Source organism: Nanorana parkeri, unplaced genomic scaffold, assembly GCF_000935625.1.
Source record: "Nanorana parkeri isolate BGI_ZX_2015 unplaced genomic scaffold, ASM93562v1 scaffold1043, whole genome shotgun sequence".
NCBI classification, from domain to species: domain Eukaryota; kingdom Metazoa; phylum Chordata; class Amphibia; order Anura; family Dicroglossidae; genus Nanorana; species Nanorana parkeri.
Window position 1 is genome coordinate 518,307 of NW_017307311.1, and position 13,173 is coordinate 531,479.

The 13,173-nt window shown below is 41.3% G+C and overlaps 1 protein-coding gene and 1 non-coding gene across 2 annotated transcripts in view; one reads left to right on the forward strand and one right to left on the reverse strand.

Annotated features, from left to right (window-relative positions):
- LOC108796025 (A disintegrin and metalloproteinase with thrombospondin motifs 7-like) overlaps positions 1-13,173 on the forward strand; it is a 74,406-nt gene that overhangs the window by 14,721 nt on the left and 46,512 nt on the right. Inside the window, exons 7-9 of the mRNA XM_018567393.1 lie at positions 1,081-1,224; positions 12,176-12,320; positions 12,573-12,665. Coding sequence (XP_018422895.1) covers positions 1,081-1,224; positions 12,176-12,320; positions 12,573-12,665 — 382 coding nt within the window. The remainder of the gene's footprint in view (positions 1-1,080; positions 1,225-12,175; positions 12,321-12,572; positions 12,666-13,173) is intronic.
- Positions 4,041-4,113, reverse strand: TRNAR-CCG. Its single transcript has one exon. It is a non-coding gene; the product is annotated as a tRNA-Arg (tRNA).

Consider the following 13,173-nt stretch of genomic DNA (forward strand, 5'->3'; position numbering starts at 1 on the left):
CATTACAGGAGGACCTGGATAAAATAGGGGAGTGGGCATTAATGTGGCAGATGAGGTTTAATGTTTATTTTTAATGCAAAGTAATGCACTTTGGAATTAAAAATAAACAAATGGGTTATACAATTATGGGTATGCCGCTGGGGAAGTCAGAAATGGAGAAGGATTTGGGGGTCATTGTAGACCACAAACTGAAAGGTAGTTTGCAGTGCCAGGCTGCTGTAAACAAAGCTAGCAGGGTCTTGTCCTGTATTAAAAAGGGGATGTATTGCAGGGACAAGTCTATAATTTTGCCACTTTATAGATCATTGGTTCGACCTCATCTGGAGTACGCGGTCCAGTTCTGGTCACCAGTACTAAGAAAAGATGTCCTTGAGTTGGAAAAAGTCCAGCGGAGGGCAACCAAACTAATTAGGGGTATGGAGGACCAGAGCTACGAGACAAGGCTACTAAATTTAAACATGTTCACATTGGAGGTGAGGAGATTGAGGGGGGATATGATTTCCATGTACAAGATGTTCAATGGTGGTAGCAACATTAGCGATAAACTGTTTAAAATTAACTCCGTTACAAAAACTAGAGGTCACCACCTAAAATTGGTGGAAAAAAAATTCCAGCACAGGGGCGAAGGGGGTTCTTCACAGTAAGATCAGTTAGGGTCTGGAACTCACTGCCACAGGCGGTGATTTCAGCAAATAATGTGAAATTGTTCAAGAAACTTTTGGCCGATTTCTTAATCGTAATATACAGGGGTACAGGTACTCCTAGAATGAGATCCTAATAGGTTGGACTTGATGGACTAATGTCTTTATTCAACCTCAAATACTATGTAACTATGTAACAATGCAGTGCAACTGTGTGACCTGGCCCTAAGAAAAATGTAAAATGATTTCTAATGGATTATTGAACATTGCATTGTGCTGTTTATAAAGATGTAACTATGAAGTCTTAGTTTTATCCTAGCTGGTAGTAATGATATACCGTATAAATGCGTACATATATAATTTATTTTTGTAAGATTTAAATTTAGCAATCGGTACTGCACAGACTTAACTGACTGACCTGTGTTATATTGTGGGCTAGTTTTGGTGTTCAGCATGATGGCAATGGAAATGACTGCGAACCCAGGGGAAAGAGACCTCATATTATGTCACCGCAGCTTCTCTATGACACTTCTCCACTTACCTGGTCCCGGTGCAGCAGAGACTACATCACACGCTTCTTAGAGTAAGTTCCAGAAATTGTTTACTGATTATAAATGTATAGTGAGTCAGTTGGACTCTGCTGCATTACTCTGTACTGCTAATCTGTTTTCATTCATCGGGGGCTGGATGAAAGGTGTTTAGGTAGTTTACAGGAGAAGGGGAGTTCAAGGAAGGTCTCATCATTGTGGTAATGCTTATTCACAGTCCAGTGAACAAGGACATGCATGTGGCATAGGACTATACAGAGCTGGGGTTAAAAATAATGATGTCACCCTGTCTGTGGCAGGAAATTGTACCTGATATCAACATGATGCTTTATGTAGTTATGATCCTAATTAGTGTAGCACTCACCCCTTAAGGAGCCGCTGGAATAATCCAGGTCATCACCAGTCTGTCTAAGGGATTTGGTCTTCAGCTGCCCCATTAGCATTAACCACCCTCTTTAGTGCCCACAAAGCTGATGTCCACTCCAGTATTGCAATGCTGAATAACATTTATTAAACATCTTCATACTGGGGAGAGAGGGTATAGGAATCCTAGACTTCCAGGGTGTAACTAACATAGACTCCAGATTCACCAGACCTTGTTAGCATCTCAGTATAGATCCACTTGGAGTACAGCAAATAGCAATTGGAGTAACAGATGAGCAGGAGATGAGTACAGATCCTCAGCAGGAGAGGCACCAGCCATGCTCCAGAGGTCCTCCATGTTCCAGGAACCTCTAGCAGACATCAGCTTCTCTGGTTCTCCTCCTCTGGCAAACAACACATGCCTTCTCAATACTGGAGGCCTAGGGAAACACTTCCCGCACTACAGCCTCTGCCCACTCCCAGGCCTCAGGCTAGGGTTGCCATTTGTCCGGGTTTTGAATGCTGTGTCCAGGTTGCATGGCAGATGAAACCCGGACACAAGTTGTCAGGCAGACAGGGGCAACCAAAATTAAGAGATGGCACCCCACTGAAAATAGTCTATACTGTGATATTTACATATGAATAGGTGGTGCTATTTACATATGAATAAGCTGCGACTCATTCTCTAAAAAGATTTTCCATGAGTCGCTACAGTGTTCGGGTTTCGCTGGAAGAAAGGTGGCAACCCTACCTCAGGCCTAGCCTGGGGGGCCGGCTGGATAGTATCCAGCCCTAGTCCATGGCTGGCCCCGACTAGTCTGAGCACATGGCCAATCCCTTCAGTATATGTACCCTATCCCAGCATGCACCACTAGTTGAGAGAAACCCAGTGACTGGCTGCTGTACTGTACATACACTCACAGTGTCTCTCATTGGCTGTCACACTCCACCCAGGTAGGTACAGGCAATGCCAGACACCTGGGATTAACCAGATAAATGCCACTATAATCCAGCCAGGCCGACAACAGCCCTGGCAATCATTAAATGTCTAGTAGCAACATCACAGAAGGTAATCGGGGCTACATTAGCTATTGCTCATAATGCAGTTTGAGTCACCGTTGCAACCCTCCTGCATGTGCCTTCATCCACAAACTGCTGTAGTTATGAATATTCGCTCAGCTATGAGGAAGCATACGTTCAGCTTACAACCAAAACACCAAGTGGCTGTCACATGAGAATCTAAATGTGCTGGTGATATTTATCAACTTTAACCTACTTAGTTTTACTTGAATGCCCTTTACATATTACAAAACAATGTTTATTCTTATTGTCTAAGGATCATAACAGCTATGCTTTTATATGCAAATTAAGTATACAATTGATTAAAATCATAAAATATTGATGGAAGATGAAAACTAAGAGGGTTATTCACTAAGGAGCCAAAGGATTTAGCCGTAGCTTTGGCTGATACTTCGGCCGCCGGAGCCCTTGGGTTCAGTCGAACCGAAGGGCTGCTGTACAGGCTATTCACAATAGCCCATACAGCAGCTGAAGGCAGGAGAACGGCTGAGCCGAGTCGGCGCAAACGCATTTGCTTCTGGCTGAGCCGTAGTCACAGCCGAAGCGGGGAGAATGGTCTGCCAAAGCAAATAATAACAACTGGGCAGACATCATTTGTTTTTATTCGGCCGGTCCGGGATGTGACAGGTGCCGACAAATGAAAACAGTTGGACGGAGCTAGCATTGATGTCGCCCAATTGTTTATATTTTGCCGGCATCTGTCACATTGTCATTTTGCGGCAGGAGTTCGCCGCGTGAGGTCAGGTCGGCGGGCATAATTTTTTACAAAATTTGGCCGAGTCGTCGTGATGGACAACGCTCGACCTTGTGATTGACCCTGGATTACGTCGTTGGATCAATTTGTTGGGATTTTTTTTTGTTAAATAAAGGAATTGTCCAAAAAAAACTTTTTTTTATCTATTATGGGATTTTTTCTAAAGTGTGGGCCCTTTAGTTAAACTTTGATTTAACCCTTTAGTGAATGAGTAGGGGTACAAGTACCCTTTTACTCATTCACAAGGAGGGGGCAGCATCTGGGTGCCCCCTTAGTTTACATTTTTTAACATTATGCTTGCTACCTCGGAGGCAACAAGCAGATCGCCACCATTCAGCTATTTGCTCACTTCTGTTCAGCCCCTATATAATAGGGGCGAACGTCAGTGAGTGAATTGCTGACCAAAGGTAGCTGATGTACGGCTGGAATCAGCCTACAGAGCTGAAGTGAATAGCCGAACGCCGTTCGGCAGCTTTAGTGAATAACCCCCTAAGTATTAAATGAATCTCTATTCATTTTTCTCATCACTCCTCTTTGTTAGGATAAAACCCATTCTTAATGCTCATTGTAGATATATCTTATTTTTGTTCCGCTTTCCTATGTTGATCATTACTTTTATGCATTTGCTTCTCTTTTTATATGTTTAAAATAAGACAACCCAGGTGGGACTTGAACCCACAATCCCCAGCTCCGGAGGCTGATGCCTTATCCATTAGGCCACTGGGCCAACCTTAATAAGTTTGTGAAGAATTCATTTTTAGGCCTCATTCACACTGCCGCGCATATACACAATATACAATTTTGCTCTTGCGTTGTGTGTGAATGAGGCCATGAGGCCTAAGTTAAGCACAGCAGAAAGTGTGATGCCATTGTAGACAAAGTATGATGTCATCACCACCTTATGCCTCTCGGTTTCACTTTTTTTTATCTGAATTGTGGGCCTCTGCACATTATTGTCTTTATGTTTATAGGCTCCTCACCTCTGCTGTTCTGCAGTGGGGTCATTAACTGATTAATGCCAAACCTGAGTATTATACTTGGGTACAAAACTTAGCACTTAATTCCTTTGTCTGGAGGTTGGTCCATGGGAGAGTTATCAATATAAATGAGGTACACTCTCGTTGTTGTGGTAAATATTCATTCTGAATCGGTGTATCCAGAAATGCAATGATATTGGTATGAATATGAAAAATACTTTTAGGACCCGTGCAGCAGTACTTCTACTTTTGTAAATACAAGCTATCATTTGCACTGCGGCCATCAACTGGCCCACTGGTTCATTCACAACAAGAGTCAATGGACCTCTATTGACTCTTGTTGTGAATGGGCCAGTCAATTATAAAATGTAAATATATCAATGAATGCTGTGAATAAAGTAAAAAGGCTTGTCAACTTTTTTTAAATATACATAAAAAATAAATAAATTAGATTAACAGCTTAATTTACTGTTTTAAAATCTTTGTATAAATGTATATGTGTGTATAATGGCTTAATGACCAGTCACAAAGCTGTTTTAACATAAAGTGTTGGAAATACAACAGCATATACAGACATGCACTGATTGTAATACTGACTGCAATATGTCTTTTGACCTATAGATGGCAGCGTAGTGCAACGTTAGTCTCTACGCTTGCTCATCTATGATATACAGGAAGTTCTCTCTGTTTGGTGCATAATGTTGTATTCTGATGTAACATCCTCCCTAGCAAGTACAACTTAATTCAGCATTCCTCAAGAACAGTCTTTTATTTCTTCCATAAGAGAAAGAGCTTTTCTTCAGCAGCACAACATATAGTCCACTTGTCTTTCAGCAAATAGAATAGATAATCTCACCATTCTCAGGTTGTCCCATACCTTCAGTGTCCCAATCCCAAGACTTCTGTCTCTCTCAGCCCATCCAAATCTTCCAGCCTTCCTGGCTGTTCCTCGTGTGGCACCACCACACCTGGCTTGGCCCTCGTGTGCCTCTAGCACTCACCACACCAACTCCTCCCTTGACCTCTGGTCTGGATTCGTAATGAGGCTGCTCTCCGCCACCTGATCAGCAGCAACACCTGACCCCAGGACTTGAGATTTCATCCCACCTAGAACACTTATAAATCTCCAGAGATCCAGATCCCAGCTATAATCCGGAAAGCCTGGAAGAATCTGAAAGGCCAGCTTCTTCCCTGCAAAACTGTTTACATTCTGGAACCTCTGAGCCATCAGTACAGGACACAGTGGTGATGTGGAGTTGGAGAAAGGAACCACAGAGCACAATGGGTGACCAGACATTCAATACAGCCAAAAGGCTGGGTTCACACCTAGGCGTATTATATCTGTGCGTTTGTCGCGTGTTCCGCGTTTTTCCCGCGATTCAGGGTAAAAAAACGCGTGACAAACGTGCGTTTCCGAGGGCTACTTGGCTGTATCCCAATGGAAACGCCCGACCAAAACGCCCCAAAGAAGTACATGTACTTCTTTGGGCGTAGGGCTGTTTCCCGCGCGTTCGTACTCGCGGAAAAACGCACAGATGGGAACCATGCACATTGAAAATAATGGCATTTCCCTGTTTGAGCGTTTTTCCGCGAGTACGAACGCGCGGAAAAACGCCCAGGTGGGAACCGGGCCTAAGTGATTCTAAAGTTTTTTCAGCAAGCTTATCTCTATTTAGTTGGATATACACCAGTAGATTTTTTTTTTCCAGCTGAAAAGAATATATATCACAATCTCCTGTCCTGCAGTAGCTATTGTATTTTCACAGTCAACCTCAACGGCTGTCAAAATACCTGAGCAGTGCCTATATCTGAATGGTTGCAGGCTCTGTTTAGCTGCCAATTTTCTGCCCATTTCCTTAGATTTTTCAGTGTATAGCCAGCTTTAGACAGCAGAGTTCAGCAGTGAGGACAGAGGGATGGGTAAGTATCAAGTATTGGTGTATTTGTTTGCAGGTTGGAGTTTTCCTTTTATTAGTGACAGTCGTTTTAAGCAGTTAGAGTTATTAAAGTAGCTAATCTACCCTGTTTCTACTGGCTAATGTACAAATCTCTACATAACACAATCACAAAAATATGTGAGAGCAAGCATGTAGAAATGTGAAAGTCACATCAAAATTACATTTATATTATTACAAGTACAACTTCAAATATTTGCTAACTATAAATACACAATCATTTTCCTTCAATGCCAATATGAATGGACCCTCACATACTTCTCTGTGCTTTTCTGGGTGAAGGTCACTTAACAATTAATTCTGCACTGCTTGACTGGTTTTACTAATGAATGCTAATGTATACAGTGTACTGACTTTGTCATGGGGCTTGTTACATAGGTGACATTGCACGTCGTGTGCCTAATAATTAACTATTAGGCTTTACCAGTGTAATGAAAGATGGAATTAGCCTCAGGTCAGTCATTGTGTATTACAGTTTAAAGGCCATTTAATATATATGGATGCAAATAAGTTAAAACGGCATTAGGCCTACAATATTAAGTGCAGCAGTGAAGGAATATTGTACAAGGGAATGCTTTCTTTAACCTCCTCCCGTTGTAAAAAAACGGCTGGCTGGGAGCTTCCAGAGTAAACATTCTGACAGATGTAACATGCCGTCTGAAGAGCTGGAAACTACCAAAATTTAAAAACAGGCAACGATGCTATAGAGCCGGCGGATCGCTTGTATGGGATCGGAGCACCCCCTCTTCTACGGCCCCCCTCTCGCTGGTCCCAGGCTCTGCTGTGCCCGGTGCGAGCCCGGGACCAGCATGGTGGCTCTCTAACAGGGCATCAGAGGGAGGTCGGTACACGATCTCCCTCCAATCCCCTCTCCGGTGTCAGAATGTGGAAGTGATGTATATTAAATCACTTCCGCATTCTTGTGTCACTCTCCAGCTTGAGAATCTGATGAAGCTGATCTCTGCTTCATCAGCTTCCTTAGTGGTCCCCAGGTGACATTAGGGGTCTTGGAGACCCCTGATGTCTCCATAAAGAGGACCTGTCACATATCTTTGCTATCACATAGAGGAGTTTCTTAGCCTCCTATGTGATAACAATAAAGTTAAGTGAGAAAAAAATGTAAGTGTAAAAATGTAAAAAAAACAATTTTTTAGAAAAAAGTCCCCACCCATACATACACGCGTGCAAACATGCGTCGGGTGCGCATACGTACGAAAACAACGATTGCGCCCATTACGCCGCACATTTAACATATCGCCGCGAATGTCGCAGTGAGAGCAATAATTCTAGGGCCATTAATCACTGATAACACTAAACTGATGAGCGGTAAAAGCTTTTGAAGCATCGCCTATGTTTTTTTGCGATTTCGTGGGTGCGTACAATTTTAAGGCTTGACATGTTTGGTGTCTATTTACCCAACGGGACCCCGCCTCTTATATTTTACCAAAAAATTGGGTAATAATAAATGTATTATAACATAATGTAAAAAAAAAACACTTCCAGTAATTTTTCCTTAATATAGTAAAAAATAAAAACCCCAGTGGTGATTAAATACCACCAAAAGAAAGCTCTATGTGTCCCCAAAAAATGGTATAAAAATAATTTCAGTACATTGTTGCATGATGGAATAAATGTCAGTCAAAGTACTGCAGCGATGAATATTAAAAAATGGCCAGGACAGGAAGGGGGTGTAACACTGCGGACTTCAAGTGGTAAAGGGAACTTTTTATTGACTAACCATTTCGAGTTCTGATTGTAATATTTACCTAAATGTAATTTTTAATACAATAAATACCTTATAATAGCGTCTACATCCTTGCTCAAAGTGAGTATTTGTTGTCAGTTGCAGTGAATCTGTGCTTTGCCCAATGCATGGCTAAGCAGCACATCCACTGTAATGCAGACCTCAACAGACACATAGGAATGATTTATAAAAATTCTGCCCAGTGCATAGTTGGGTGAATGGTGTTCACATTACATTAGTACCACTAGATGGAGCTGAGGAGCATTGGAAGTTCCTATGCTCCTCAGCTCCATCTAGTGGCAGTAATGTCATGTGAACAGCATTCACTGCTATGCACTGTGCGGAAGTTTTAGGCATCATCCCTACATACTTACCTTCCTTTTGCTCCATTTTTGCTTCAGATAGCTGCCAGAAGTCAGAGGAAAGCCCAGTGTAATCTACAGGTTGCCAGGGTCATAACTCGCACAGAGCTATGAACTCCCCATGTGAAAGTGCTAATTGGCCTAGTGCTGTGACACATGGAGTGAGTCACATGCTCCTCCATACTTGGAAGTACTAGGTATTTCCTTCTGCTTCCAGCGCTGAGCAGAGTGGCAGGGAAGCAAAGCAAAGGTAAGGATATACTGCTGGGGAGCGGGTACTAAAACAAACCTGCTGCCATGTCTCCACAGATTTACACAAAGTTAATAAGAACAGTAACATACAATCCCTATGTTTTCTTCTATTAAGCACTAAGGGCTCCTGTACACATTGCAGGGCACATCATTGTGTACAGAACATGTGTGCATTGGTGGGCGGTGTGAGCGCATGCTGCAATGCATTGTTGTTACTTAGAGTTTTCATCTATAGGGGTCCAGTATTTTTACAGGTTAATGTGGGCCCACTCTGTGTCACTGATAAGATGAGCTTTTCTGAGCAGTGAAGTTTAAGAGCCTGACCATGCATTAAGACTGTGATAGTATAGAAAGCAGCCATTCATACTGTGGGAGTCATTTATGAAACCTTAAAGCGGACCTTTACCCATATCTTTAAAATAACAACAAACACACCTTCAGAAATGTTTATTAATGGCAATCTACAAACACATACTTCTAGATAATTATTTGCATTCTTTGCTTAGCTTATTTCTATTTTCTTCCCCAGTCTTCTGACAGTGGCCATGCTTACTAAGGGCAGGTTACTAGCTCTCCTATTACTTCCTGGATTTCTGGCACATGTGACTAGGACATGTGACCATGCACATCATCTTAGGGGAGGAAAATGCCTTCCCTGAGATGAGATTTCCCAGCAATGCTCTGCTGATGACAAGGCAATCCCAGTGTGCATTGCTTTGGCAAACTGAAGTCATTTGCACTTTCAAAGCAGGAAGTGAATGCTCTGCAAGTGTAAGTATTTCATAATCACAGCATTTTACCCCTGACATGTCTGTTATTATTAATCATCATACATAGAGGGAGGCATTGGTAGCATTTGATTTGTGAGTGTAAAAGGTCCACTATAATACAATTAAAGGCCTTATTATGTCATATCAGGAAGGGAGCTGATCAGCCAAGATGGAATTTTCCTATTGTTTCCCCCCAAGAGATGCCAGTGCCAGGCGTGTCCATACAGTGCCAGCCTATGGTTGAGAATACTGGAATAGAATATCCCAGATGTTATTCCCACATCTCAGGAGAATTGCATAAATTGAACGGCATGACGAAATACTCATTGTATTTTCAAGTGTTTAATTCATCATCTGTTCATTTCCATCCTTGATTTAAAAAATATTGTAAGATCTGTATAACTGTAACTTGTTGAAGATGGCTTTACAATTTTGGATAGAGTATGGAATGGTTAAAACCTCTGTTGCCAGGACACCTAGAGAGTTTGCATGTCCCCATTAGGGATACAGACAGCAATAAAAAAACCTGACAGTGGTTCTAGCCTTTCCCAGCTCTTTCCAACACAGTATGAAAATTGCACTGAAAAAGCTACAGGCCATAAACTGAAATAAGAATACAAGGGAAGCCATATGTATGTATGGAGGGTCTGCTTTGGCAGCCTTTAGATCTCTGTTCTCAAACATGTATAAATATTAAACTATAACTTGTAAACTATAAATTAGGACAAGTGAAATTGCAAAGTTAGAATTCTGCTCTATATAGTATGTCAGCTTCCTTATAAATCTTACAGTTCCCAGCTGTGAATGAAATATAATACAGCTCATTTTCTCTGTTTTGTCAGCTAAATGTCCTCTAATTTTATCGGTCTTTATTTACACAAATGTAAATCTTTGGTGAGCAGCCTACGCACCCCTGAAAACCCACAGGACATTGGCCACCCTCTCACACTGACTCCCACCTACTTGCTTCCTCTAAAGTTTCCAAACACAAACAAGAGAATCAGCCACTTCCTGCCACATCACAGTTAGAGATAACGGTGAATAACGGCCAGGGATATTAAAGATCGTCCCGCAAATCAACACCCCAGGCCCTCGTTTATATGGATAGAAATGAATTCATGATTTTTTTTGCACACCGCAGCGTAAAAATATTCATCTTAACATTTTAAACGTACTTATTTATCTACTTAGTTGTTTTTTTAATTGCAGTTTGTTATATTAATAAGTAAAGTGAAATTGTATTTTTTAAGTGATTTATTTTCCTGCTCAACTCATTATTTGCTGCAACCACTTACAATGTGAAGTTTTGGCTATGCAAATGTAATAAACGTTGCAGTGGGTAACAGTGATCCTTGCTGTTTGCTGTGGAGTAGCACCTTCTATGGTATAAGTAGATTAGCATTAGCATATACAGTACATAAGTAGATTATCATCCTTATAGTAAAAATGTTACATCATAAACAGTGTACATAATGCTGTTGTCTGTAATCTGACTATGTTTCATGTTACAGCATAAATACAGTATAGGTGTAACATGAAACATGGTCAGAAAGGTGCATGTAGCCTTTAAGTGGGGAGAATGCCCCTTACATTGGTGGTCAGTGGAAAGAATGCCCCTTACATTGGTGGTCAGTGCAAAGAATGCCCCTTACATTGGTGGCCAGTGCAAAGAATGCCCCTTACATTGGTGGCTAATGGGAAGTTTCCCACCTTACAGACAGCTAAAAGATTGTTGATGTAATGCCGCTGACTCTGCCAAGTGGTGTTGGACCTAGAACTATGCATTCCAGGTCCAGGTCCATCAGATGGGAGGTGAATCAGCCACAATTCAAGGAACTCCTGGAAATCTCTGGAGGAACCCTAGGGTTCCATGGAAGCCTGGTTGAGAATGGCTGGTATAGACCATAACTTGTAGATGTAGCTGAAGATACCCCAGTTTGAACATCTATTAAAACAGAAGCAAAAGAAAAAATAAATTCTTCCCATCTAAATGTAAAATAAACGAACAGGTTCCTCTTTATTTAAATATAAGGAATCTCCAGCTCCAAACTAAAATTGCACAGCATGCTTACACTTCTACAGCATGATAAATCTCCACCAGAGTACCCAGTTCAACTCTATTGCTGCATCTACTACAGAGCCAAAAAATAGAATGATGTTTCTTTGATGAATTCTCCAAAATGTAGAGCTATGATGTAAGGAATAAATTAGAAATCCAGCTGCAAGAGTGGTGAAACCTTTATGATGGCCGTAGGGGGACACTAATTACAGCAGTAAAAAGTAAAATCTACCAATTGCTGTGTTTTGAGAGGTGTACAAAGCTGTTTAAAATTCAACCCACTAGTGACCAGCCAAAATGTCAATATATAGTTGGCCTTTAATGTTTTTAATATTGGTATGTAACCATAATATGATAAAACCTGGAGACAAGATGGTGCTACATTATACATTTACTTATATAGTATGTTAACATAAAAACTTTAACAGTGCTACTAACGTATGTTTATTAAGGCAAAGAGCAATGTGCAAAGTACAAAAACCTAGAGCAACAGATACAAATACATTTTTCACTCTTATGTCTGCTCTAAACTAATGACTGCTGAAGCCGGATTGGGTGCCTTGGCCTACTGCACTTTGCACACCATCAGTGTTGTTTTCATGGGCTTATTAATCAAGTCTGATAGGTGTTTGTTTATTGATGACACTGTTTTTGTCTTTTTTGTCTACAGCCGAGGTTGGGGGCTTTGCTTGGATGACCCACCAAGTAAGGAGTTACTTAATTTCCCTTCTGTTCCTCCGGGAGTCCTGTATGATGTTGGACATCAGTGCCGCCTTCAGTATGGATCAGGTTCCACCTTTTGTCGGGACCTTGATGTAAGATTCTAATTCCTACTTGCTTTAGCGGTGATAGAGCATAGGTATAGCGCACATTTTAAAGTGACTTGTGTAATAATGAGTTAGAATTGGTTCCTATATACGAGTTCACAATCAAACAGTTTGAAAATCCATACAATTACACTATGTGTACTGACATCTTAAGATTTAATTTATTCTGTATGTTCAGTCCAGTTCATAGTACTTACATTACCATAACTATTATTTACTATTTATCCATTTCCATTACAGAATGTATGTAACTCACTGTGGTGTTCTGTGGGGACCACGTGTCATTCGAAGCTTGATGCTGCAGTAGATGGAACTACTTGTGGTGAAAACAAGGTATGTACTGTATTGAAGGAACATGCACAAAGCACAGAATTTAAGAATGTATTGACAGCTCTAAGGCATACCATTAGTGGCTTCTTTTTAAAATGATGGTGCATGTATATCCAAAACTAACTTTCTTGAGGAGCTTACATACTTAAAAGATGATAAAATCTGGTGCTGCTGGCGTTACAAAAATGGATACCTATTGGGGACTTACTTCACCTATACTGACAGCCCTGTAGATGTTGTGGAGGGGAAAAGGTGGAAGGGGGAAGGAAGAAAGAGGGAAAGAAAAAAGAGAGGATGAGAGAAAGGGAGTTAAGGGGAGAGAGAGAAAGGAAGAATTGGGGAAGGGGAGAAAAAAGTAAAATGGAGATGGAAGAGGAAAGAACAGGGAAACAGGAAGGGAAGAAAGGAATGAGAAAGGAGGGAAAAAAGGAAAGGGGAAGAAGGGAAAAAAGAGAGGGAGACAGAAAAGGGAGAAGAGGTGGGGGTGTGTGTGTGTGTGTGTGTGTGTGGG